Source organism: Myxine glutinosa, chromosome 6 (assembly GCF_964187855.1).
Source record: "Myxine glutinosa chromosome 6, kmMyxGlut1.1, whole genome shotgun sequence".
Lineage (NCBI taxonomy): Eukaryota > Metazoa > Chordata > Myxini > Myxiniformes > Myxinidae > Myxine > Myxine glutinosa.
The window spans coordinates 104,700,880-104,726,063 of NC_136266.1; the positions used below are offsets into that span (position 1 = coordinate 104,700,880).

Consider the following 25,184-nt stretch of genomic DNA (forward strand, 5'->3'; position numbering starts at 1 on the left):
CGGCATGCTATGAGAGCACACATAAACAGGGCAGGAACCTGCTGGACGATGCCCGAGGGACAATGATTACATACCGCATGCAACAGGCCAGGGCCAGAACGAGTAGTTTTGGTCACAACAGCAACGGAAGTGTGCATCAATGAGCTCACAATGTGATGTTACAGCATTCGCAGCTTAGTGGAACAGTGTTGTCCACCTCGCTCAGCAGTGATACACGTAGCCATGGTACTTCAGCACAAATGTGTCACAAGAAGCAGCAAATCGAATGGTCGGCTGACTCTGGATCGTTAATAAGGCCAAAGCTAACACTTACAGAAATGAGAAACCAGTAACATTTTGCATATTAATTATGTATGGCACAAAGGAACAGCTAAAACACAGATTGGGTATCCCTTGGTTAAGACCCCTAAAACGAAAGAAACATGCAGTATATCACAACTGCTATTTGTGACAACTTTCCTCCGTTGGCTGTGGTTAGGCCCTTATGGTTCAACTGATCTTCATTTATCTCCAGCTCTAAATGTCAAGATCTTACATCTGCCAAATCACCATCTGTGGACAATGTTATGGCGGTTATCTAAATTGAAGGCAGAATTTTGTGCTCGCAATGATGGTTCCATGACATCATGACCCATTCCATGAAACGTTCATTTCCCGCAGAAGTAAATCTTTTGAAAAGTCCGCAGTCAGTGTGGTTGCGTGAGCATGGAGCTTCTTGGGGTGTGGTTCTATAGGCAGGGTCCACTTGGGACATATAACGTGAGTGTGGTTTTAAGGTTTTGGGATTTTAGGGCTGAATTCCCAAGGCACTGCAATTGCAGGAGAGTGTAGGAATGATTTTTCCAATAGGCTGGGTAAAATTTGCATTAAAGCCTAACTCGAGTGGCAAGAACAAACATGAGCAGTGTTCGAATGCACCCGACCATGGATTCGTGGCACTTTTGGGGTTGTCTTTATGCCTGGTGGTGCGACATAGAGCAATCAACATGGCGTCACCTTTGCTTGGTAAGCTGGTGTAGGTAGGCATGACCCTTGTGTTAAAGTATATGAACATATGACTGAGTAATGTACCATGTTCTTGTATTGCAGAGCGTTGGTTCTGCCGAAGCAGTTTCTGGGCGTTTTTCCACCCTCTCCCAGCACTAGTTCGTTTATAGCTGGTTCTGGATTAGAAACCAGGCTTGATGGCCTGGAGGCAGGTGTGCATACCTCTAGGAGTCTAGGCCATCGTGTCTCAGCCCTATGAACATATACAATTCATATAGATGAACGTCTGATCTGTGGTTTGAAAAACATTTCTGAGACTAAAGTGATGGGGTGCATTTAGGCTGCAAGTTTAGATGTTTAAACACAGGTTCTTGCCAAATCTTGAACCATGTGACCGTCATGGCCAGGTGTTGACATCACTTGTTCTCGATGAGCGATTGTACACAGAACACCAGATTCCGTGCCGTAGCCAGCATTTCCTGCACATCGTGTCTTTCTGCCATTTCTGAGCAAGAAACACACCAGAATTCACCGGTTATAGTGACTGAATGAATACTTGGGCTCCAGTTGTTCTATTATCCCGTGCCAGAGCAGGGTTAAGCAATTGGTTCACTATGTCCGCCTGTCTCCAGACGTCAGCCTGTGATCGAGGAACTACTTAATTTCAATTTAACTTCATATTCTGAAAACTGGAAAACACGAATCGGAACACGAACCTGCAGTTTAGCAGTACTTTGGCTCTGAATTTAGAGAATTGTACAAGATCTCGCCCGAGTGCGCATGGAGGAGTAAGGTAATTGTTTTAGTCTATGGCAGTCAAACAAAATTGAAAATAATTCCATACGGGAAATGTAACGTTTTTAGGAACATCATAAAGGACACAAACAAGAGGCACAAAAAACTGATTTTCTGGTAAATAAGGTGGTGTTAAAGACGGTGAATCAACGGTGGTAAAATTCTGAAAACTTTTTTTCTACAGCCTTAAAAACCTTTTCTTACCTTTGCCAACGAAGGTGGACGGAGGTTATGTTTTCACCCCTTTCTGTTTGTCTATTAAGTTATGGGTGGATTCGGACGAAACTTGGACAGGTTGTATGTGTGACAAGGACAAACCGATTCGATTTTGATGAAGATACGAATCATTTAAAATAAAATAAAAATAAACATATGTCACCCACAGGGTGAACCGTATCTTGCCAAGTGACCTTGACCTTTGACCTTGACCTTAATAATTTCGTATGGTGAATAGTATGTCTTCATGACCAACGCACATGAAATATTGAAAGATTTTGATGAGAACTGAGGAAATAATTTTTTCATGAAAATTCCGTTTTTTCGTCATGACGTCATCAAATGACGTCATAGCGTCAAACTGTTTACAGATCTGGGAAGCACTCATCAAGGGCATTCATATGAGGTATTACTCGATATGGTACCTACGATTTCAAAATTTGACCTTGGGGTCAATAATTTTCGACCTCCAGCGCTAACCATGAAGGTCAAGGCCGATCGCCACCAAAAACTAATCAGCTGAGCGCCGGACCATATACTAGATTCCCATGAAGTTTGGAGACGATCCGATCAAAGTTACTCAAACAATTAGTGTTTCGTCGACCTCCATGATTGGCCGCAAAGTGACCTTGACCTTTGACCTTGACCTTCATAATTTTGTGTGCTAAAGGGTATCTCTAAAAGACTCTGATGTGCGAACTTACAAGAGTTTCCAAAGGGAACTGTGCTCTACAGAGTGACCTAAACAATGCGAACTAAAGCAATACAATATACATGAAAAGTGCAGTTTTTTCGTCATAACGCCGTCAAATGACGTCACATTGTCAAACTAGTTATATGTTTGGAAAGCACTCAACAAGGGCTTCAATTTGAGGTACTACTCGATATGGTAACTGAAACTTGAAAATTTTACCTTTTGGTCAAAATTGAATGACCTTCAAAATGACCTTGAAGGTCAAGGCCGATCGACACCAAAAACTAATCAACTGAGCGCCATACCACACCCTATATACCCACCAAGTTTGGAGATCATAAGATCAAAGTTACTCAAAAAATAAGGGTTTCGTAATTTGACCTTGGGGTCAATAATTTTCGACCTCCAGCGCTAACCATGAAGGTCAAGGCCGATCGCCACCAAAAACTAATCAGCTGAGCGCCGGACCATATACTAGATTCCCATGAAGTTTGGAGACGATCCGATCAAAGTTACTCAAAAAATAAGGGTTTTGTTGACCTCCATGATTGACCGCAAAGTGACCTTGACCTTTGACCTTGACCTTCATAATTTTGTGTGCTGAAGGGTATCTCTATAGGACTCTGATATGCGAAGTTACAGGAGTTTCCAATAATAACTGTGGTCTACAGAGTGATCTAAACGTGAAAAAAAAATGATTAACCACAAACAAAAAAACAAAAAAATAAACCTATGTCACCCACAGGGTGAACCGTATCTTGCCAAAATGTGAACATGAGTGACTTGCTTCAGGTCACACTGAGGTGAACAGAACTGCTATCCACTAGAAGCGACTCTTTGAGGAATGTCTGCCCACGAGATATTGAAAGATTTTGATGAGAACTGAGGAAATAATTTTTTCATGAAAATTCCGTTTTTTCGTCATGACGTCATCAAATGACGTCATAGCGTCAAACTGTTTACAGATCTGGGAAGCACTCATCAAGGGCATTCATATGAGGTATTACTCGATATGGTACCTACGATTTCAAAATTTGACCTTGGGGTCAATAATTTTCGACCTCCAGCGCTAACCATGAAGGTCAAGGCCGATCGCCACCAAAAACTAATCAGCTGAGCGCCGGACCATATACTAGATTCCCATGAAGTTTGGAGACGATCCGATCAAAGTTACTCAAAAAATAACGATTTCAACATTTGACCTTGGGGTCAATAATTTTCGACCTCCAGCGCTAACCATGAAGGTCAAGGCCGATCGCCACCAAAAACTAATCAGCTGAGCGCCGGACCATATACTAGATTCCCATGAAGTTTGGAGACGATCCGATCAAAGTTACTCAAAAAATAAGGGTTTCGTCGACCTCCATGATTGACCACAAAGTGACCTTGACCTTTGACCTTGACCTTCAAAATTTTGTGTGCTGAAGGGTATCTCTATAGGACTCTGATATGCGAAGTTACAGGAGTTTCCAATAATAACTGTGGTCTACAGAGTGATCTGAAGGTCAAGGTCAAAGGTCAAGGTCGACCTCCAGCGCTAACCATGAAGGTCAAGGCCGATCGCCACAAAAAACTAATCAGCTGAGCGCCGGACCATATACTAGATTCCCATGAAGTTTGGAGACGATCCGATCAAAGTTACTCAAAAAATAACGATTTCAACATTTGACCTTGGGGTCAATAATTTTCGACCTCCAGCGCTAACCATGAAGGTCAAGGCCGATCGCCACCAAAAACTAATCAGCTGAGCGCCGGACCATATACTAGATTCCCATGAAGTTTGGAGACGATCCGATCAAAGTTACTCAAAAAATAAGGGTTTCGTCGACCTCCATGATTGACCACAAAGTGACCTTGACCTTTGACCTTGACCTTCAAAATTTTGGGTGCTGAAGGGTATCTCTATAGGACTCTGATATGCGAAGTTACAGGAGTTTCCAATAATAACTGTGGTCTACAGAGTGATCTAAACGTGGAAAAAAAATGATTAACCACAAACAAAAAAACAAAAAAAAAAACAAATAAAAAAACAAACATACAAGCTGACTAATACATCTAGCAAAAACTTCGTTTTGGCAAGATAATAAACATGTCACCCACAGGGTGAACCGTATCTTGCCAAGTGACCTTGACCTTTGACCTTGACCTTAATAATTTCGTATGGTGGATAGTATGTCTTCATGACCAACGCACATGAAATATTGAAAGATTTTGATGAGAACTGAGGAAATAATTTTTTCATGAAAATTCCGTTTTTTCGTCATGACGTCATCAAATGACGTCATAGCGTCAAACTGTTTACAGATCTGGGAAGCACTCATCAAGGGCATTCATATGAGGTATTACTCGATATGGTACCTACGATTTCAAAATTTGACCTTGGGGTCAATAATTTTCGACCTCCAGCGCTAACCATGAAGGTCAAGGCCGATCGCCACCAAAAACTAACCAGCTGAGCGCCGGACCATATACTAGATTCCCATGAAGTTTGGAGACGATCCGATCAAAGTTACTCAAACAATTAGTGTTTCGTCGACCTCCATGATTGGCCGCAAAGTGACCTTGACCTTTGACCTTGACCTTCATAATTTTGTGTGCTAAAGGGTATCTCTAAAAGACTCTGATATGCGAACTTACAAGAGTTTCCAAAGGGAACTGTGCTCTACAGAGTGACCTAAACAATGCGAACTAAAGCAATACAATATACATGAAAAGTGCAGTTTTTTCGTCATAACGCCGTCAAATGACGTCACATTGTCAAACTAGTTATATGTTTGGAAAGCACTCAACAAGGGCTTCAATTTGAGGTACTACTCGATATGGTAACTGAAACTTGAAAATTTTACCTTTTGGTCAAAATTGAATGACCTTCAAAATGACCTTGAAGGTCAAGGCCGATCGACACCAAAAACTAATCAACTGAGCGCCATACCACACCCTATATACCCACCAAGTTTGGAGATCATAAGATCAAAGTTACTCAAAAAATAAGGGTTTCGTAATTTGACCTTGGGGTCAATAATTTTCGACCTCCAGCGCTAACCATGAAGGTCAAGGCCGATCGCCACCAAAAACTAATCAGCTGAGCGCCGGACCATATACTAGATTCCCATGAAGTTTGGAGACGATCCGATCAAAGTTACTCAAAAAATAAGGGTTTCGTTGACCTCCATGATTGACCGCAAAGTGACCTTGACCTTTGACCTTGACCTTCAAAATGTTGTGTGCTGAAGGGTATCTCTATAGGACTCTGATATGCGAAGTTACAGGAGTTTCCAATAATAACTGTGGTCTACAGAGTGATCTAAACGTGAAAAAAAAAAGATTAACCACAAACAAAAAAACAAACAAACAAACATACAAGCTGACTGATACATCTTGCAAAAACTTCGTTTTGGCAAGATAACAAACAAACAAACATACAAGCTGACTGATACATCTTGCAAAAACTTCGTTTTGGCAAGATAACAAGCGTTACGCCTCGGTCCCCCGTCGGTGAAGTGATGCGAGTTGACAAAGTGGAAGACGCAAGGCGGCCATCTTGGATTTTGACGTGGCGCCCCAATTTGCAATAGCGTTCTTCCTTATGCCTATATACACCCACACACCAGATTAGAAGTTAGTAGTTCTTTTATTTTTCAAGATATTCCGCTCACAAGGTTCAGACATACATGGCGGCGGCCATCTTGGATTTTGACGTGGCGACCCAATTTGCAATAGCGTTCTTCCTTGTGCCTAGGCTAGATACACCCACACACCAGATTAGAATTCGGTCCTTCGCTTACGCACGCACGGATGGACACACGGACGGAGGGTAAAACCATAGTCCCCTTTTCGCTCCGCGGTGCTCGGGGACAATAATTCTTCACCATTGAAAGTTGGGGCCAAAAACGAGAAATAGCATGATTTATTTTAAAAAGTTACGGACAGATTATGACAAAACTTAGTGAATGAGTTGGTTAAATGACGAGACCAAGCCGATTCGATTTTGGATAAGGTGCGGATGCAGATCTGGCCTATCAGTGGGATGCACAACCTAAACTGTTCAGCGTGGCGGAGGTATGTGCTCTACCGAGTAGACCTACCGTTCTCGTATTTAAATTTAATTGTATACTTGAGCACGAGTCGGAGCACAAATCACCGTGTTGGCATTTCCAAAAACCTCCAGTTTAGCAGCACGTGGACAAAATATTACCCATCTCAACTAATCAAACTTCCTGGTCGCACTCTCAGATTTGGAGAATATCGAGATTCAGACAAAATGGCGGCTTGGATGCAACATAGGTCGTGCTCGGAAATGCAAAGGAAAAGTTAAAAAGACCTTTTCTATGTCTTTTTTTAACACTGTGTGGGATTCTATGAGCTCTAAATTTGCTACCTGCCTACGCCTACCTCTCATCATCTACTTGTAAAATGCCTGCTTCGGTTACTTATTGTTACAGGTTTCGTTAATTTTGTGTTCAGGTGTGAAAATTCGTCACAGAATCTTTTTATAATACTCCAGCTCTTACAAATAAAATACGGGAATGAAAGAGTAATCCTCCCATATAAATACCACCATATCCCATAACCATAGGTTTTTGTTGTTGTTGTTGTTGTTGTTGTTGTTGTTGTTGTATACAAGATCGAGGCTCGTGTAAGAGCTAACATTAATGACAAAAAAAACGAACGGACACATAAGATAAAATAAAGGGAGCGGGAGAAGATGGGGAGAGAGTGGGAAGCACACAAGTACAACATTTCAGAGCAGGGACATCGGGAGATCTGTGGGAGGGAGAGGGCTTGGGGGGAGGAGGCATGGGGAGGGGTGGGGGGGGGGGGGAGGTGGCAGAGGTAGAAAACACATCGCCACTGCTAGGACTTCCAGGAATAGAAGTCGGTATTTCAAAAAAGTGGATCTGTGGTGAATTAACGGAGGTAGAAAAGATCAAAGTTTTGGATGGGGGAAGATAAGAGATGGTGGTGAAGTGAAGAAGACCTCACACCTGAGCTCCTCACCACATACAAGGCTTTCATCCACAGCTCAATGGAATACTGTTCTCCCCTATGGGCTGGTGCTCCTGCCTCACACCTGGCTCGGCTTCACGCTGTTGAATCCAAAGCTTTCAAAATCATTGGAATCTCCCGCGATGAAGCTATCTCTGAGGGCCTTTCACTCACTCACCGCAGGCAGGTAGGTGGTCTTTCTGTCTTCTACCGACTCCTCTCCGGCCTTGCTCCCCCAGCTCTCTCTGTGCTCTGTCCCCCAAATATTCCTACAGGTCGCACAAGATCTGCCAGCAACCCTCTGATGGTTAAACTGCCGAAATCTCGGCTCTCTGCTCACCTTCACTCTTTCATTCCTCTTTTCTCCCGCCTGTGGAACAAACTCCCACACTCCCTTCAATCCCTCTCCTCCCTCCAGGTCTTTAAAACAGCTGTTCACCACCATCTCTTATCTTCCCCCATCCATAACCTTGATCTTTTCTACCCCCACTAATTCACCCCAGATCCACCTTGTTTGAAATTCCAACTTATTTCCTGGAAATCCTGGCAGTGTCCATATGTTTATACCTCTCCCACCCCCCCCCCCTTCACATGCCTCCCCCCCTTCACATGCCTCCCCCCCTTCACATGCCTCCCCCCCAAAGCCCTCTCCCTCCCACAGATCTCTCGATGTCTCCATGTCTCTCGGTCCCTGCTCTCAAATGTTGTGTTTGTGTCCTTCCCCCTCTCTCCCCATCTTGTCTACCGCTCCCGATGTTATTTGTTTTATGTGTCTGTTTGTCTTTCTGTGTGATTAATGTTCGCTCTTTCACGAGTCTCGATCTTGTATTAAAAAAAAAAAAAAAAAAAAAAAAAAAACGACAAGAGATGAAACAGGTTATGTTGGCTTTTGTCTGCTACAAGGTCATCAAGCACGTATACACCAGGTAGTTGAGGATGGTTGCGTAGGAAAGCTGGCCACAAACTGTCATTGCCATTCTGGCACATGTGTTTTGGAATGCTGAAGGGGTCCAGGGTCTTCTTCATATCATCTTAAATGATTTAGTGGAACCAGATGGATCAATAGGTGTTATATTTGCCACAGTTTTGAAATCATCACTTTTAGCTCCCAATATGAAAGTTGCTCGTCATAAAATATGGCTGCCGACAGTGTGCACATTAATTGATGAATGCATCAGGAGTGGTGTTTTGCAGTGGAGCAGGAATGGCTTAGCATCATTAGCTACAAAACGTGTACAAAAAACAGTTAGACGGAAATACTATTTTATAATCATGTAAATCTCATTCAGCAGAGATATAAAACTGATTGCAATTGGATGACAACAGACACTTTCCTTCCAGTTTTTGTTGTTCTGTATGATTGTGCAGCCTGTGGCTGCTGGTTACATCATTTTTCCTGGAGGAGCAGCTGCGGCACTGATGATGACGACGATGCTCCCCCCATTAAGTGTAAGCCGGTGCTCATTTTGCCGACCTCAGAAGGATGACAGGCTGAGTCAACACACCTGGTGTTATTTCAACACCACGACAGGGGCTCAAACTCAAGATCCTAAGATATCAAGCCAACCACCTTAACCGTTAAGCCAACACCAGGTGTTTTCCTCTAGTGTCTAAGGCTCATAAGAGAGTTTGTGGACACTTTGTGGTTTGTACAAGCCACGTATACATCTAAATATCTATAAAGCTCAGTTGACTTTTTGCTCCACCAAATAACAGCGATACGGAGTTGAGTAAAAGGGTGAAAATTCTACAGATGCTGTGATAAATAACTCCCTCTGTCGGTTTGAATGTTTGAAAGAGAACAGACGTCTGGATCAATTTTTGAATCGAATTTAAATCCCGATTTATATATACTAGGGCATGCCCGTACTATATATATATCTAAAATTATATCCCCCCCCTCTATTTACATGAAATGGTTTGGTCCATTCGCAAAGCCAAAGCGAACGGCTTGCGAGTACGGTGACAATCCCCCCCCTCTATTTACATGAAATGGTTTGGTCCAAAGCGAACGGCTTGCGGAGTTTGGTAAAGAAATCGCCATAGCGTGCACAAACGCGCAGGAAAGCGAAAGAATCGCAAATTAGTTTTAATTAGTTTTAAAACATAGTTTAACGCCAACATAGCGGCAACATAGTTTGCCAACGTGAAATAAATGAATACGCTCTCAAATGTGCCGTCCGAGGCAGAGTCTGTTCGCCACGTTCGGCACACGTGATAACTCGCTGCTCTCTGATTGGTTGAATCGTTTTTTGGACATAGCTCGGTAACTACTTGTCCGATTAATATGAAACCTTGAAAAGGCACATCCTCGGGTCCCCAGCAATATACCTGGCAAGTTTCAAGTATATCGGACCCGTGGCTGTCGAGAAACAGCGGTCACAGACAAACACACAGACATACACACATACACACACACACACAGAGATTACTGGAATTATAGATAGATATATATATAAACGTTGTCTGTCTGTCTGTGTGTCGCCATTTTTCTCAGAGATGGCTGAACGGATCTTCATCAAACTTTCAGAGGTTCATCAGTGAGTGCCTGGGAGTGTTTTAGGCAAAAAATAAATAAATAAAAAAGATCGTTTTTTTTGGAGTTCAAAAAAAATCAAATCGCTCGATCGTGCCGAAGCCTTTTTAAATGAATGACAGTTATATGCAAGTACACATTCGCATACATAAATACAAAACAATTACCAGACATTTGAATACAAATAAATCAAACAATTCCAGAAGTGTACGAATTTGGTAGTACGGCTTCTTCTTCTTCCTGATCGGCAACACACAACTCAGAAACGTGAGCCATTCACTCAGAAACGTGAGCCACATTCACTCAAACGTGAGCCACTCCCCTTCCTCTCCTGCCTCCCCCCACCCCACCCCTCCCCGTCCCCTCCCTTCCCCTCCTCTACTCCTGTCCCCCCTTCCCCTCCCCCTCTCCTCCCCTCCACCTCCCCCTTCCCTCCCCTCCCCTCCCCCCCTCCCCTTACCCCCTCCCCTCCCCCCTCCCCTTACCCCCTCCCCTCCCCTTACCCCTCCCTTCTCCCATCCTCGTCCCCTCCACCTCCCCCTTCCCTCCCCTCCTGCTTCCCTCCACCTCCCCCTTCCCTCCCCTCCCCTTACCCCCTCCCTTCCCCCATCCTCGTCCCCTCCACCTCCCCCTCCCTCCACCTCCCCTTTCCCTCCCCTCCCGCTTCCGTCCCCTCCCCCTTCCTTCCCCTCCTCCCCTCCCCTCCTCCCCTCCCCCGTCCTCGTCCTCGTCCCCTCCATCTCCCCCTTACCTCCCCTCCCGCTTCCCTCCACCTCCCTCTACCTCCCTCTTCCCTCCCCTCCCCTCCCCCTTCCCCTTCCCTCCCCCTTCCCCTTCCCTCCCCTCCCCGTCCTCGTCCCCTCCCCTCCCCCCTCCCCCGCCCGGCAACGCCGGGTACTTCTGCTAGTATATATATAAAGCATACCGTTGAAGAAGCGGATGATGTCTGTAAAATCCATGTTGTTCTCCAGCAGAACATCACGGTATCGTGTCACGAGCGCAAGGGCGAGGAACAGGATGAAGTGAGCAGATGCCACATAACGGGCAGCCCAGATGACCTCCCACACGGTAAAAACGTCGTCGTACAAGAGTTCTGCCGAACACGTCGGAGCCAAAACACAAGATGGGGTATAAACACAAAAATGATGTGAAGGGCTTGCGAATAGCTCACACTCTTCATGTTTATGGGAAGACCTCATGGTCAAAAGCCCCCCCCCCCCCCCCCCTGTGTGTCTGTGGCCCCCCATGTGGAAAGGCCTGACGCTTTAAGTGCACTGAGAGCAATTACGCTAAAATCCATTTAATGTTGGGAAACGCAAGATTGCATTTCAAATTGAACATCAACTTTGTATATGAACGAGCGGATGTTACAACAATGTATTGTACGTGTTTGACGTTTCGTTCAAATATTCTACATTGCGGTGGAGAAACAGACCGCGTTTGAAGTTGAGCAGGAACCATCGGTAGCAGAAGAAGAAGTCTGGAAAATCTCCGTTACGCTGCATCCACTCGAACAGTTCAATGTCCAACACCTGCAGAGAAAGAGCAAGAGAGGGAATCACCTTGGGATCACCAATCATCCCCAGGGGAAAGTGTTGAAAACCTGCATCTTCAGCATCAGTTTGGACAAGTTTGTGCTTTCAGCTGCATTCATTTATCAACAAAACAAATGCATTTAAAAAGCAGACCTTACGCTTCTTCTTCTTCATTCATATGCAGCACATGGCTGATGGAGCGGCTGTGCTGCTCATGCGGTGCCCTCTGCTGGTTGGGCAGGAATTTGTAATTTGTCAGGGTATTGGTGATAGCTCGCCTACTCTTCGCGAAGGACATCGTGGGATCTTTAACACCCACCAACAAATGCTGGCAGACAAAATCCAGTTTAACTACCATACGAGGGATGGAGCACACGTTGATGAAATATCCTGTCTGTGAAACATTGGGATGCCTGTGAAACATTGGGATGCCTGTGAAACATTGGGATGCCTGTGAAACATTGCGATGCCTGTGAAACATTGGGATGCCTGTGAAACATTGGGATGCCTGTGAAACATTGGGATGCCTGCGAAACATTGGGATGCTTGCGAAACATTGGGATGCCTGCGAAACATTGGATGCCTGTGAAACATTGGGATGCCTGTGAAACATTGGGATGCCTGTGAAACATTGGGATGCCTGTGAAGCATTGGGATGCCTGTGAAACATTGGGATGCCTGCGAAACATTGGGATGCCTGCGAAACATTGGGATGCCTGTGAAACATTGGGATGCCTGCGAAACATTGGGATGCCTGCGAAACATTGGGATGCTGCGAAACATTGGGATGCCTGTGAAACATTGGGATGCCTGTGAAACATTGGGATGCCTGTGAAACATTGGGATGCCTGTGAAACATTGGGATGCCTGTCAAACATTTGGATGCGTGTGAAACATTGGGATGCCTGTGAAACATTGGGATGAAACATTGGGATGCCAGTGAAACATTGGGATGCCGGTGAAACATTGGGATGCCTGTGAAACATTGGGATGCCTGTGAAACATTGCGATGCCTGTGAAACATTGCGATGCCTGTGAAACATTGGGAGGCCTGCGAAACATTGGGATGCCTGTGAAACATTGGGATGCCTGTGAAACATTGGATGCCTGTGAAACATTGGGATGCCTGCGAAACATTGGGATGCCTGTGAAACATTGGGATGCCTGTGAAACATTGCGATGCCTGTGAAACATTGGGATGCCTGTGAAACATTTGGATGCCTGTGAAACATTGGGATGCCTGTGAAACATTGGGATGCCTGTGAAACATTGGGATGCCTGTGAAACATTGGGATGCCTGCGAAACATTGGGATGCCTGCGAAACATTGGGATGCCTGTGAAACATTGGGATGCCTGTGAAACATTGGGATGCGGGTGAAACATTGGGATGCCTGTGAAACATTGGGATGCCTGTGAAACATTGGGATGCCTGTGAAACATTGCGATGCTGTGAAACATTGGGATGCCTGTGAACATTGGGAGCCTGCGAAACATTGGGATGCCTGTGAAACATTGGGATGCCTGCGAAACATTGGGATGCCTGCGAAACATTGGGATGCCTGTGAAACATTGGGATGCCTGTGAAACATTGGGATGCCGGTGAAACATTGGGATGCCTGTGAAACATTGGGATGCCTGTGAAACATTGGGATGCCTGTGAAACATTGCGATGCCTGTGAAACATTGGGATGCCTGTGAAACATTGGGAGGCCTGCGAAAACATTGGGATGCCTGCGAAACATTGGGATGCCTGCGAAAACATAGGGATGCTGCGAAACATTGGGATGCCTGCGAACATTGGGATGCCTGTGAAACATTGGGATGCCTGTGAAACATTGGGATGCCTGCGAAACATTGGGATGCTCTGCGAAAACATTGATCCTGCGAAATGTGGAACATTGGGATGCCTGCGAAACATTGGGATGCCTGTGAAACATTGGGATGCCTGTGGAACATTGGGATGCCTGTGAAACATTGGGATGCCTGTGGATTGGGATGCCTGTGAAACATTGGGATGCCTGTGAAACATTGGGATGCCTGTGAAACATTGGGATGCCTGTGAAACATGGTGTGAGAGGATGGCGAGGCCATCCTCTCACACCATGAATAAACGCGGTGTCCTGCCTGGTCAGGTAAAGGTGAGGACCTACTCCTGTTGAAGAATGGTCCAATAGAATGACCATGTACTTCAGCCTTTGGGCTGGGTGCAAGTGTAGTCCATGACTTTATTATAAAAAGGCTATTCCCATAAGGAACTAGGCCATCCTATCGGCCCCAAGATCTTACACTGATAACTTGTATACCTGTTGACAACAACTTGATGGGTACGAGGAAGCAAAGCAAAGCAGATTTCAGAACGGTTCATTTGCGGAGCCTAAAACATCACGAGCAATGTCAAACTGGAAAGAATAGGGAAGGGTGAGAGGGCGTGTGATGTCGAGAGGAAGGAAGAGGTTTGTTTGAAGTCTTCTTGATCAGTTTCTCCTTGTTTTGAAATTGTGCTTGTCAAAGCATCTTGGTAGGGTATTGCTCATTTCTGGTACATACCTGGATTAAAGACCTCATGTTGGAAAAGTGTGTGTCCATGGCACCCCCGTGAGGAAAGTTCTGACTCATTTGCTTCATGAGAAGTGAAAAGCAGCTGAAGGACATCACCTCTGGAGGGGTGGGAATATACAAGAAAGCAACAACAAATAGCGGACAGAGTTACATTTCAATTATGCCAATTGACTCAGACAAAAGGGGCCACCTGCTTATTACATCTATCTATAATTCCAGTAATCTCTGTGTGTTTGTTTGTACGTTTGTACGTTTGTACGTTTGTACGTTTGTACGTTTGTTTGTTTGTCTGTGACCGCTGTTTCTCGACAACCACGGGTCCGATATACTTGAAACTTGCCAGGTATATTGCTGGGGACCCGAGGATGTGCCTTTTCAAGGTTTCATATTAATCGGACAATTACTTACCGAGCTATGTCCAAAAAACGATTCAACCAATCAGAGAGCAGCGAGCTATCGCGTGTGCCGAACGTGGCGGACACACTCTGCCTCGGATGGCACATTTGAGAGCGTATTCATTTATTTCACGTTTGCAAACTATGTTGGCGCTATGTTGGCGTTAAACTATGTTTTAAAACTAATAAAAACCATTTCATGTAAATAGAGGGGGGGGGGGGTTGTCACTGTACTCGCACGAGCAGATGGCGGGAGTGCCTGACCGCCAAGTGAAGTCCGAGCAACTCGCGGTCGAAGGTACTGTAACGGCGTTCGGGCGGGCGAAGCTGCCGGCTAAAGAACGCCAGCGGTTGCCAAGCTCCGTTTTAAAACTAATTAAAACCCCGGGGGGATTGTCACTGTACTCGCAAGCCGTTCGCCGTTCGCTTTGGCGTTGCGAATGGACCAAAACATTTCATGGACGAAACCATTTCATGTAAAGCGTTCGCCGTTCGCTTTGGCGTTGCGAATGGACCAAAACATTTCATGGACCAAACCATTTCATGTAAATAGAGGGGGGGATATAATTTTAGATATAGATATAGTACGGGCATGCCCTAGTATGCACAAATGGGTACAAGTACAGAACGACAACCGAGAAAAGGAAGAGAAGAGATAAAGAGAAAAAGGAGGGGAGGGGAGAGTAGGAAAAGAAGGGGAGGGGAGAGTAGGAAAAGCAGGGGAGGGGAGAGTAGGAAAGGAAGGGGAGGGGAGAGTGCACAAAGAAGGGGAGGGGAGAGTAGGAAAAGGAGGGGAGGGGAGAGTAGGAAAAGAAGGGGGGGGGGAGAGTAGGAAAAGAAGGGGAGGGGAGAGTGCACAAAGAAGGGGGGGGGGAGAGTAGGAAAAGAAGGGGAGGGGAGAGTGCACGAAGAAGGGGAGGGGAGAGTAGGAAAGAAGGGGAGGGGAGAGTGCACAAAGAAGGGGAGGGGAGAGTAGGAAAGAAGGGGAGGGGAGAGTGCACAAAGAAGGGGAGGGGAGAGTAGGAAAAGAAGGGGAGGGGAGAGTGCACAAAGAAGGGGGGGGGGAGAGTAGGAAAGAAGGGGAGGGGAGAGTGCACAAAGAAGGGGGGGGGAGAGTAGGAAAAGAAGGGGAGGGGAGAGTGCACAAAGAAGGGGGGGGGGAGAGTAGGAAAAGAAGGGGAGGGGAGAGTGCACAAAGAAGGGGAGGGGAGAGTAGGAAAAGAAGGGGAGGGGAGAGTGCACAAAGAAGGGGGGGGGGGAGAGTAGGAAAAGAAGGGGAGGGGAGAGTAGGAAAGAAGGGGAGGGGAGAGTGCACAAAGAAGGGGAGGGGAGAGTAGGAAAGAAGGGGAGGTCAGAGTGCACAAAGAAGGGGGGGGGGGAGAGTAGGAAAAGAAGGGGAGGGGAGAGTGCACAAAGAAGGGGGGGGAGAGTAGGAAAAGAAGGGGAGGGGAGAGTGCACAAAGAAGGGGGGGGGAGAGTCGGAAAAGAAGGGGAGGGGAGAGTGCACAAAGAAGGGGGGGGGGAGAGTAGGAAAGAAGGGGAGGGGAGAGTGCACAAAGAAGGGGGGGGGAGAGTAGGAAAAGAAGGGGAGGGGAGAGTGCACAAAGAAGGGGGGGGAGAGTAGGAAAAGAAGGGGAGGGGAGAGTGCACAAAGAAGGGGAGGGGAGAGTAGGAAAAGAAGGGGAGGGGAGAGTGCACAAAGAAGGGGGGGGGGGAGAGTAGGAAAAGAAGGGGAGGGGAGAGTAGGAAAAGAAGGGGAGGGGAGAGTAGGAAAAGAAGGGGAGGGGAGAGTAGGAAAAGAAGGGGAGGGGAGAGTAGGAAAATAATGGGAGGGGAGAGTAGGAAAAGAAGGGGAGGGGAGAGTAGGAAAAGAAGGGGAGTGGAGAGTGCACAAAGAAGAGCACAGAGGTTGGGAAATTACCTTAGTGAGGGGAAGAGAGGAAAGAAGTATGTTTGGTGAATACACAAAGATGTCGAGAGGTGGAAGAGAGAGAATCGAGTCAGGGCAGGAATTTGTTCATGGTGCCGGCGATAGCTTGCCGACTCTTTACAAAGGACTCTAACGTTCACCAACTAATGCCGGTGTCGCGAAATAAATCCGCCCCCGTATAAACTCTCCCCCCGGCGAATCCGCCCCCGTATAAACTCACCCCCGGCGAATCCGCCCCCGTATAAACTCTCCCCCCGGCGAATCCGCCCCCGTATAAACTCTCCCCCCGGCGAATCCGCCCCCGTATAAACTCTCCCCCCGGCGAATCCGCCCCCGTATAAACTCTCCCCCCGGCGAATCCGCCCCCGTATAAACTCTCCCCCCGGCGAATCCGCCCCCGTATAAACTCTCCCCCCGGCGAATCCGCCCCCGTATAAACTCTCCCCCCGGCGAATCCGCCCCCGTATAAACTCTCCCTCCGGCGAATCCGCCCCCGTATAAACTCTCCCCCCGGCGAATCCGCCCCCGTATAAACTCTCCCCCCGGCGAATCCGCCCCCGTATAAACTCTCCCCCCGGCGAATCCGCCCCCGTATAAACTCTCCCCCCGGCGAATCCGCCCCCGTATAAACTCTCCCCCCGGCGAATCCGCCCCCGTATAAACTCTCCCCCCGGCGAATCTGTACCGGTATAAACTCTCCCCCCGGCGAATCCGCCCCCGTATAAACTCTCCCCCCGGCGAATCCGCCCCCGTATAAACTCTCCCCCCGGCGAATCCGCCCCCGTATAAACTCTCCCCCCGGCGAATCTGTACCGGTATAAACTCTCCCCCCGGCGAATCCGCCCCCGTATAAACTCTCCCCCCGGCGAATCCGCCCCCGTATAAACTCTCCCCCCGGCGAATCTGTACCGGTATAAACTCACCCCCGGCAGATACGTTTCTCACCCCCATCAGAATAGAATCGCCCCCCATTCTCGTTTACATTTCCATTAAATAAAACATTTGCTGAGCATTTTCTCAACAAATAAGGTCTTGGCGTTTCAATACGCGCATTATTTATCGTATTCTCACAATTGATATACAGAAAGCAGATAAGGCATTGCGTGATTTTTGAATATAAATAATGATTATTTCAGTTGTTTAACATGAACCTGTTACTCCGAATTGAAATATAATTTTTTTTCTTGAAAGCTTTATTGATTACGAGACCAACAAAGTGCTACACATGATTGTAGCATCTAAGTTTAACCCAGGGTGATTTTTCTGGCCAAGGCCAATTTTCACTTTAGATTGATCTTTCCCAGGTTACAGATCAAAGAAGGAATTATTTTTTTTTGTATACAAGATCGAGGCTCGTGTAACAGCTAACATTGATCACAAAAAGACAAACGGACACATGAAACATATGATAAAGGGAGCGGGAGACAAGATGGGGAGAGAGAGGGAAGCACACAAGTACAACATTTGAGAGCAGGAACATTGGGAGATCTGTGGGAGGGAGAGGGCTTGGGGGGAGGAGGCATGGGAAGGGGGGTGGGGGAGAGGTGGGTAATGATATTAGAAGTTTGACCTTGAGTTGACCCTTGACCTTTTGACCCCAAATGGTTGCTTTCCCAATTCAGTGATGCACTATGCAATTGCTGTTAAATTTTCAAGTAAATCGGATGAAAATTGATGGGTTTTTTTCAGATTTAAATTGAGGATTTTGGAAGTTTGACCTTGAGTTGAACTTTGACCTTTAGACCTCAAAAATAGTTGGTTTTCCAATTCAGTGAGGTGCAAATGCTATTTCATTTTCAAGTCAATCTGATCAAAATTGATGGTTTTCAGGTGAAAAATTGATGATTTTGGAAGTTTGACCTTGAGTTGACCTTTGACCTTTTAACCTCAAAAATAGTTGGCCTCCAAATTTAGTGACTCAATATGCAAATAATGTTCAATTGTCAAGTCAATCGGATGAAAATTTATGATTTTTCAGATGGAAATTGATGATTTTGGAAGTTTGACCTGGAGTTGACCTTTGATCTTTTGACCTGAAGAAAGTTGGTTTCTAAATTCAGTGATGCACTATGCAATTGCTGTTTAATTTTCAAGTCAATTCGATGAAAATTGACGTTTTTTCAGATTTAAATTGAGGATTTTGGAAGTTTGACCTTGAGTTGAACTTTGACCTTTTGACCTAAAGATAGTTGGTTTCCCAATTCAGTGACTCAATATATAATTGCTGTTTAATGTTTCAAGTCAATCGGATGAAAATTGATGTTTTTATTATTATTATTATTTTATTTATATTTATTATTTATTTATATTTATTATTATATTATAATTTTATTATATTATTATATTATTATTGATGTTATTTTAAGAACTAGGGCATTGCCCGTACTATATCTATATCTAAAATTATATCCCCCCCCCTCTATTTACATGAAATGGTTTGGTCCAAAGCGAACGGCTTGCGAGTACGGTGACAATCCCCCCCCTCTATTTACATGCAATGGTTTGGTCCAAAGCGAACGGCTTGCGAGTACGGTGACAATCCCCCCCCTCTATTTACATGCAATGGTTTGGTCCAAAGCGAACGGCTTCCGGAGTTTGGTAAAGAAATCGCCATCGCGTGCACAAACGCGCAGGAAAGCGAATGAATCGCAAATTCGTTTTTATTAGTTTTAAAACATAGTTTAACGCCAACATAGTTTGCAAACGTGAAATAAATGAATACGCTCTCAAATGTGCCATCCGAGGCAGAGTGTGTCCGCCACGTTCGGCACACGCGATAGTTCGCTGCTCTCTGATTGGTTGAATCGTTTTTTGGACATAGCTCGGTAAGTAATTGTCTGATTAATATGAAACCTTGAAAAGGCACATCCTCGGGTCCCCAGCAATATACCTGGCAAGTTAAAAGTATATCGGACCCGTGGTTGTCGAGAAACAGCGGTCACAGACAAACGTACAAACGTACAGAGATTACTGGAATTATAGATAGATGACTAGCTTCTTTTTTTTAAAACTCAGCGGTCCCGAAAACTCCGAGGTGAAATTTTCTAGCAAAATCTGAGCATGACTGGCAACAGCTTTGGTTCAGTTGGTATGGAATGACCCATCATAATGACAGTTTATAGCTCGGCCGAGATTCAAAACCAGGCTGGACAGCTTAGAGGATAGTGAGTGTACCTCTAGGCCATCCTGCCAGCTCAATCGTAGTCGTAGAAGAAGAAGGAAACCACTCCTTTTTGCATCTTCAGATGCATAGGGCTGCCAAAGCAGTTTCCTAGGCAATTGAGCACAATGCTGGAAGGGTCGCCACTCCGACGTAGGATACTCGAATGGCTCATTCTTCCCAGTAAGCTGGTACTCATTTCGCCAACCTCGGAAGGATGACAGGCTGAGTTAACCCACCTGGTGTTAATTCATCGGCATGACAGGGGCTTGAACTTAGAACCCTAAGATCTCAAAGCAAGCCACCTTAACCGTTAAGCTAACACCAGGCTAATAGTAGTAGAGAATGATCAAATGGACACAGTGCAGTATATGGGATTTGAACCTGAATTCACAGCAAAGACAAGGACACAAAGCAAAGCAGGAAGCAATTTGTCATAACTATGGAACTATCACCTCATACCATCATCGAGGATAACCAGAAGAGGGGCCAGCAAGTCACACATTCCTTGTACATATCCCACGTCCAAATGTTCCCACACGTAACTGCAAATAACAAGGAGGGGTTTGTGGGTGTAAGTCCCTCCAGGAAGCAAACGTGTAATCTGCAAGGTAAAGTGTGTGTGTAGTAAGTGAAGCAAGGTGGATGAAGTGAGATTGTAGTAAAGGAAAGGTATAGATGACAAGTGGAGATAATGAGTCAGAGCCAGATCAAGCCTCAGGGTGACCGAAGTACTCGGACTTTGTGCAACGCCCATCAAGAACTCCATTTCTCACTCTCCGCGTAGTGCTCCTACATATCCCAAACCCCAGGAATACCTCTGGCCGCGACTCCCTCTCCGCTCCCATGTTTCTCTGCCTGTTGTACCATCCTCCCAACAGTGACGATTCCATCTACACATCTCTCTCAGACGATATGGACCAACGTTTAATCACTCATCCCAACTCTCTCTTCCTCATATGTGGTGACTTCAATTGTTACCATGATAATTGGCTGGGTGTTGGTATCTCTCTCACCAGCCTTGACAAAAGGCAAATCCGACCGAAGACAACCTCAAATCATTCCACAAAGTCTGCAACAAGTGTGTGTCCACTCTCAAGAGAGCCAGAAAACATCTGTCCAATCTCAAGATTGAATTTTCAAACTTGTCTAACTCCTCTAAAACCTGATGGCACCTTGTTAACTCTGTCTCTGGTGTATGCTCCCCTTCCTTCCCTTCCCTCACTAAAAATGGCACCACAGCGGACTCTGCTTGTGAGAAGGCAGAATGCCTCAATTGTGTTTGCTTCAAAATATTGTGTCACTAACCCCCTCTCTCTCTGTACCCACCCTTTCCAGTCGTATCCAACTGCTCCTGGATTCTGTGTCTTTTGCACCTGAGAAAGTGGAAAAATTTCTGCCAACCTTCGACTCTGGTGACTGTGCAACTGGACCAGACGGAATCATCTCACGTGTCCTAAAAACGTGTCTAGCCGGGAAAAAACGATCACAAAAGTAAACCTATCTAACTAAAATTACATTTCTATGACAGCAGCCACAAACTCATCATATCAATAATCTTGTCAAATCTTGCACATTTTGTCGGTCACTATCAATGCCGAAGATATGGAGTGCAGTCAGATGCTCATCTTGCATCATCGTTTGCAATTTGTTTTGGACAAAGCCCATCTTGCTAAACGAACTGTCACATGAGCTGTTAATCACCATTAGTAACACAAAGATGTGCAGGGCAACATAAACATTAGGGAAAGTCTTTCAAGTTGTTCGTTATGTTCACCAGTGATGCCTGAAATGGTGGCAAATCAACCTGGTGCCTTGGAAAAGCTGTGGAATTGATACATTTGGCTCCCCTTCCTGTTCTGGCTGGAGTTCTCCAAGGCAGTGTGCTGGGCCCTGTGCTTTTTCTGGTCTTCATCAATGATCTCTCCGACTCTCTGGAAAATCCTCTATCTCTTTGCTGATGACTCCACTCTCTGCCGCTCCATTCCTCATCCCTCAGATCGGCAGTCAACAGCCTCCTCACTCTCTGCAGACCTGGACAAAATCACAGACTGGTCAATCAAGTGGAACACGTCTTTCAATCCTGACAAATCTCACACTCTCACCATGCCACTTCGAAAAGACCGACTGGAGAACCCTCCCATCCACTTTCTGAATAATCCTCTCCAAGAAGTTCTGTCACTCAAGCTTTTGGGTCTCACTATCTGCCATGATCTTTCCTGGAAAAACCACATTTCAAATCTGGCCTCCAAAGCCAGTCGCCGACTGGGCACCCTCCGTCGTGCGAAGTCCTTCCTTGGCACACCTGAGCTCCTCACCAAATACAACGCTTTCATCCGCAGCTCAATGGAATACTGCTCTCCCCTCTGGGCTGGTGCTCCTGCCTCACATCTAGCTCGGCTTCACGCTGTTGAAACCAAAGTTTTCAGAATCGTTGGAATCTCCCATGATGACGGTGATTCTAAGGACCTTTCACTCTCTCACCGCAGGCAGGTTGGTGGTCTTTCTGTCTTCTACAGAAAGTCTTTCTGTCTTCCTCTCCGGCCTAACTCCCCCAACTCTCCCCAAAATTTTCCTGCAGGACGCACAAGATCTGCCAACAACCCTCTTCTGGTGAAACTGCCAAAATCAAGACTCTCTGCGCACCTTCACTGTTTCATTCCTCTTTTCTCCTGTCTCTGGAACAAACTGCCTCACTCTCTTCAATCCTTCTCCTCCCTCCAGGTCTTTAAAACAGCTGTTCACCACCATCTCTTATCTTCCCCCATCCAAAACCTTGATCTTTCCTACCCCCGTTAAAACACCCCAAATCCACCTCTTTCAATCTCCAACTTCTTTCCTGAAATTCCTAGTTGTGTCAATTTGTTTTACACTGTGTACCCCTTCCCCCACCGCCCCCCTCCCTCCACCAGCCCTCTCTCTTCCACAGATCTACCGACGTCCCTGTTCTCTACTGTTGTTGTGCTTGTATGTTTTGCTCTCTCTCCCCATCTTATCTCCCGCTCCCTTAATTTATTGTATGTTTTGTGGGTCTGTGCCTGTTCTCGTGTGTAATGTGTTAGCTCTTACACGAGCCTTCCATATCTCATCCCTCAGATCGGCAGTCTGCAGCCACCTCACTCTCTGCAGACCTGGACAAAATCACAGACTGGTCAAAAAAGTGGAACATGTCTTTCAATCCTGACAAATCTCACACTCTTACGATGTCTCTCCGAAAAGACCGACTGGACAACCCTCCCATCCACTTTCTCAACAATCCTCTCCAAGAAGTTCTGTCGCTCAAGCTTTTGGGTCTCACTATCTGCCACGATCTTTCCTGGGAAAACCACATTTCCAAGCTGGCCTCCAAAGCCAGTCGCCGACTGGGCATCCTCCGTCGTGCGAAGTCCTTCCTTGGCACACCTGAGCTCCTCACCACATACAAGGCTTTCATCCGCAGCTCAATGGAATACTGCTTTCCCCTCTGGGCTGGTGCTCCTGCCTCACACCTAGCTCGTCTTCACGCTGTTGAAACCAAAGCGTTCAGAATAATTGGAATCTCCCGCGATGAAGCTAACTCCGAGGGCCTTTCACTCACTCACCGCAGGCAGGTTGGTGGTCTTTCCGTCTTCTACCGACTCCTCTCCGGCCTAGCTCAACCAGCTCTGTCTGTGCTCTGTCCCCCAAATATTCCTACAGGTCGCAAAAGATCTGCCTGCAACCCTCTTATGGTTAAACTGCCAAAATCAAGTCTCTCTGCTCACCTTCACTCCTTCATTCCTCTTTTCTCCCACCTCTGGTACAAACTCCCCCACTCTCTTCAATCCCACTCCTCCTTCCAGGTCTTTAAAACAGCTGTTCACCACCATCTCTCATCTTCCCCCATCCAAAACCTTGATCTTCTCTACCCCCGTTAATGCACTCCAGATCCACATCTTTCAATCTCCGACTTCATTCCTGAAATTCCTTGTGGTGTCAATTTGTTTTGTACTGTCTACCCCTTCCCTCCCCCTCCCCCCCCAGCCCTCTTCCTTCGAACAGATCTCCCGATGTCCCTGTTCTCTACTGTTGTGCTTGTGTGCTTCCCTCTGTCTTCCCATCTTGTCCCCCCACTCCCTTTATTGTTTTATGTGTCCGTTTACGTTTTTTGTGTTTAATGTGCTCGCTCTTACACGAGCCTCGATCTTGTATACAAAAAACAAAAAAAAAACAAAAAAAAAAAAAAAAAAAGCCTTAACTCTGTATCCAAAAAAAAACAAAAAAAAAAAAACAACACCTCATCAGACAAATCTGTTCGATATTCTAGAACCAGTTTGTGAGTCTCATCCTCTATTTCTTCATATGTCAACATGCAAGAGTCCAAAATAACCTTGAAGCAATGACAGAGCAGTAAGCTTCAATCCTGCCATTCAAAGCTATGATGAGGGGATCAGTTGTCATCCGGAACTTCTCTCTGCCAGTGAGGCCAATTCCCTCAGACTGTTATTTAAAAGAGAGATCGATCACACACACTAAGCATAACCATCTAGGCCAGACACCAGACCAATGTTTGCCTGATTTGTGCTGAAGGGGCTGTGGTAAAGCATTTTTGTAACAAGTCTTGGCTGGATTGGTTTAAATATAAAGGTTCGGCAGGCCAAAACCCTTAATTTCATGACCCAATTTGAACTTTAACTCCTTGTGGAATATACGTAAAAGCACCAAACTGATTCAATCCATAGGGATTGCGATAAGGCACCATTTTGTAAACTGCTCTCTGGATTGGTGGCAATACAGAAGCATGGGAAGCCAACAACCTTAAATTTGTGACTGTTTTTTGACCTTTGACTGTATAATCCTTAGAACGACTCAAATCTAAAATGTTTATCCGCATCTCTAAAGGGGCTGTTTCAGAAGCTCTATCGACTTTAAACACAATGGAATGGCAACATGTGTGATGTTTAGTACTTCTTTAACCCCTTAAAACTGGAACGAGTCGTAAATGAAAAAATATATGAAAGGGGTCTACGCATAACTAACGAAGAATATTTCAAAGAAACAGGGGTCAAATTGAAAATCCGGAGGCTTACGAGATCAGATCATCATTTTATTTTTCACTTCACATCCTGAAATGCAACAATCCTGTCTTGTCTACGATTGGTTGAAACAAATACGTGACGTCACAGTGACATTAACAAATACGAAGCAAATACATTTGTTTCGGTCAATTGGGGATTCACGGAGGCAAGACCTGCCCGCACAGAAATTATTGGAAAATTAATTCAAGTTGGATTTGTTGCCTCATTCTTAACACAATTATGTAAAAGATAATTTTAAAAACAACCTTTTAATGATCAGATATACTTACTTTCCTGGGTAACTTGTATAAATGGTAAGACCATGATCCACTATACCCACAAGGGGCTGTGTTG

The 25,184-nt window shown here is 45.7% G+C and overlaps 1 protein-coding gene across 1 annotated transcript in view; it reads right to left on the reverse strand.

The window, feature by feature from the left end:
* Nucleotides 1-287: 287 nt before the first annotated feature.
* LOC137416593 (small G protein signaling modulator 2) overlaps nt 288-25,184 on the reverse strand; it is a 113,168-nt gene continuing 88,271 nt past the window's right edge. The window contains exons 19-23 of the mRNA XM_078781055.1: nt 20,257-20,339; nt 14,298-14,407; nt 11,650-11,746; nt 11,140-11,307; nt 288-1,492 (exon numbers count right to left, since the gene is read on the reverse strand). Coding sequence (XP_078637181.1) covers nt 1,404-1,492; nt 11,140-11,307; nt 11,650-11,746; nt 14,298-14,407; nt 20,257-20,339 — 547 coding nt within the window. The 3' untranslated portion in view covers nt 288-1,403. The remainder of the gene's footprint in view (nt 1,493-11,139; nt 11,308-11,649; nt 11,747-14,297; nt 14,408-20,256; nt 20,340-25,184) is intronic.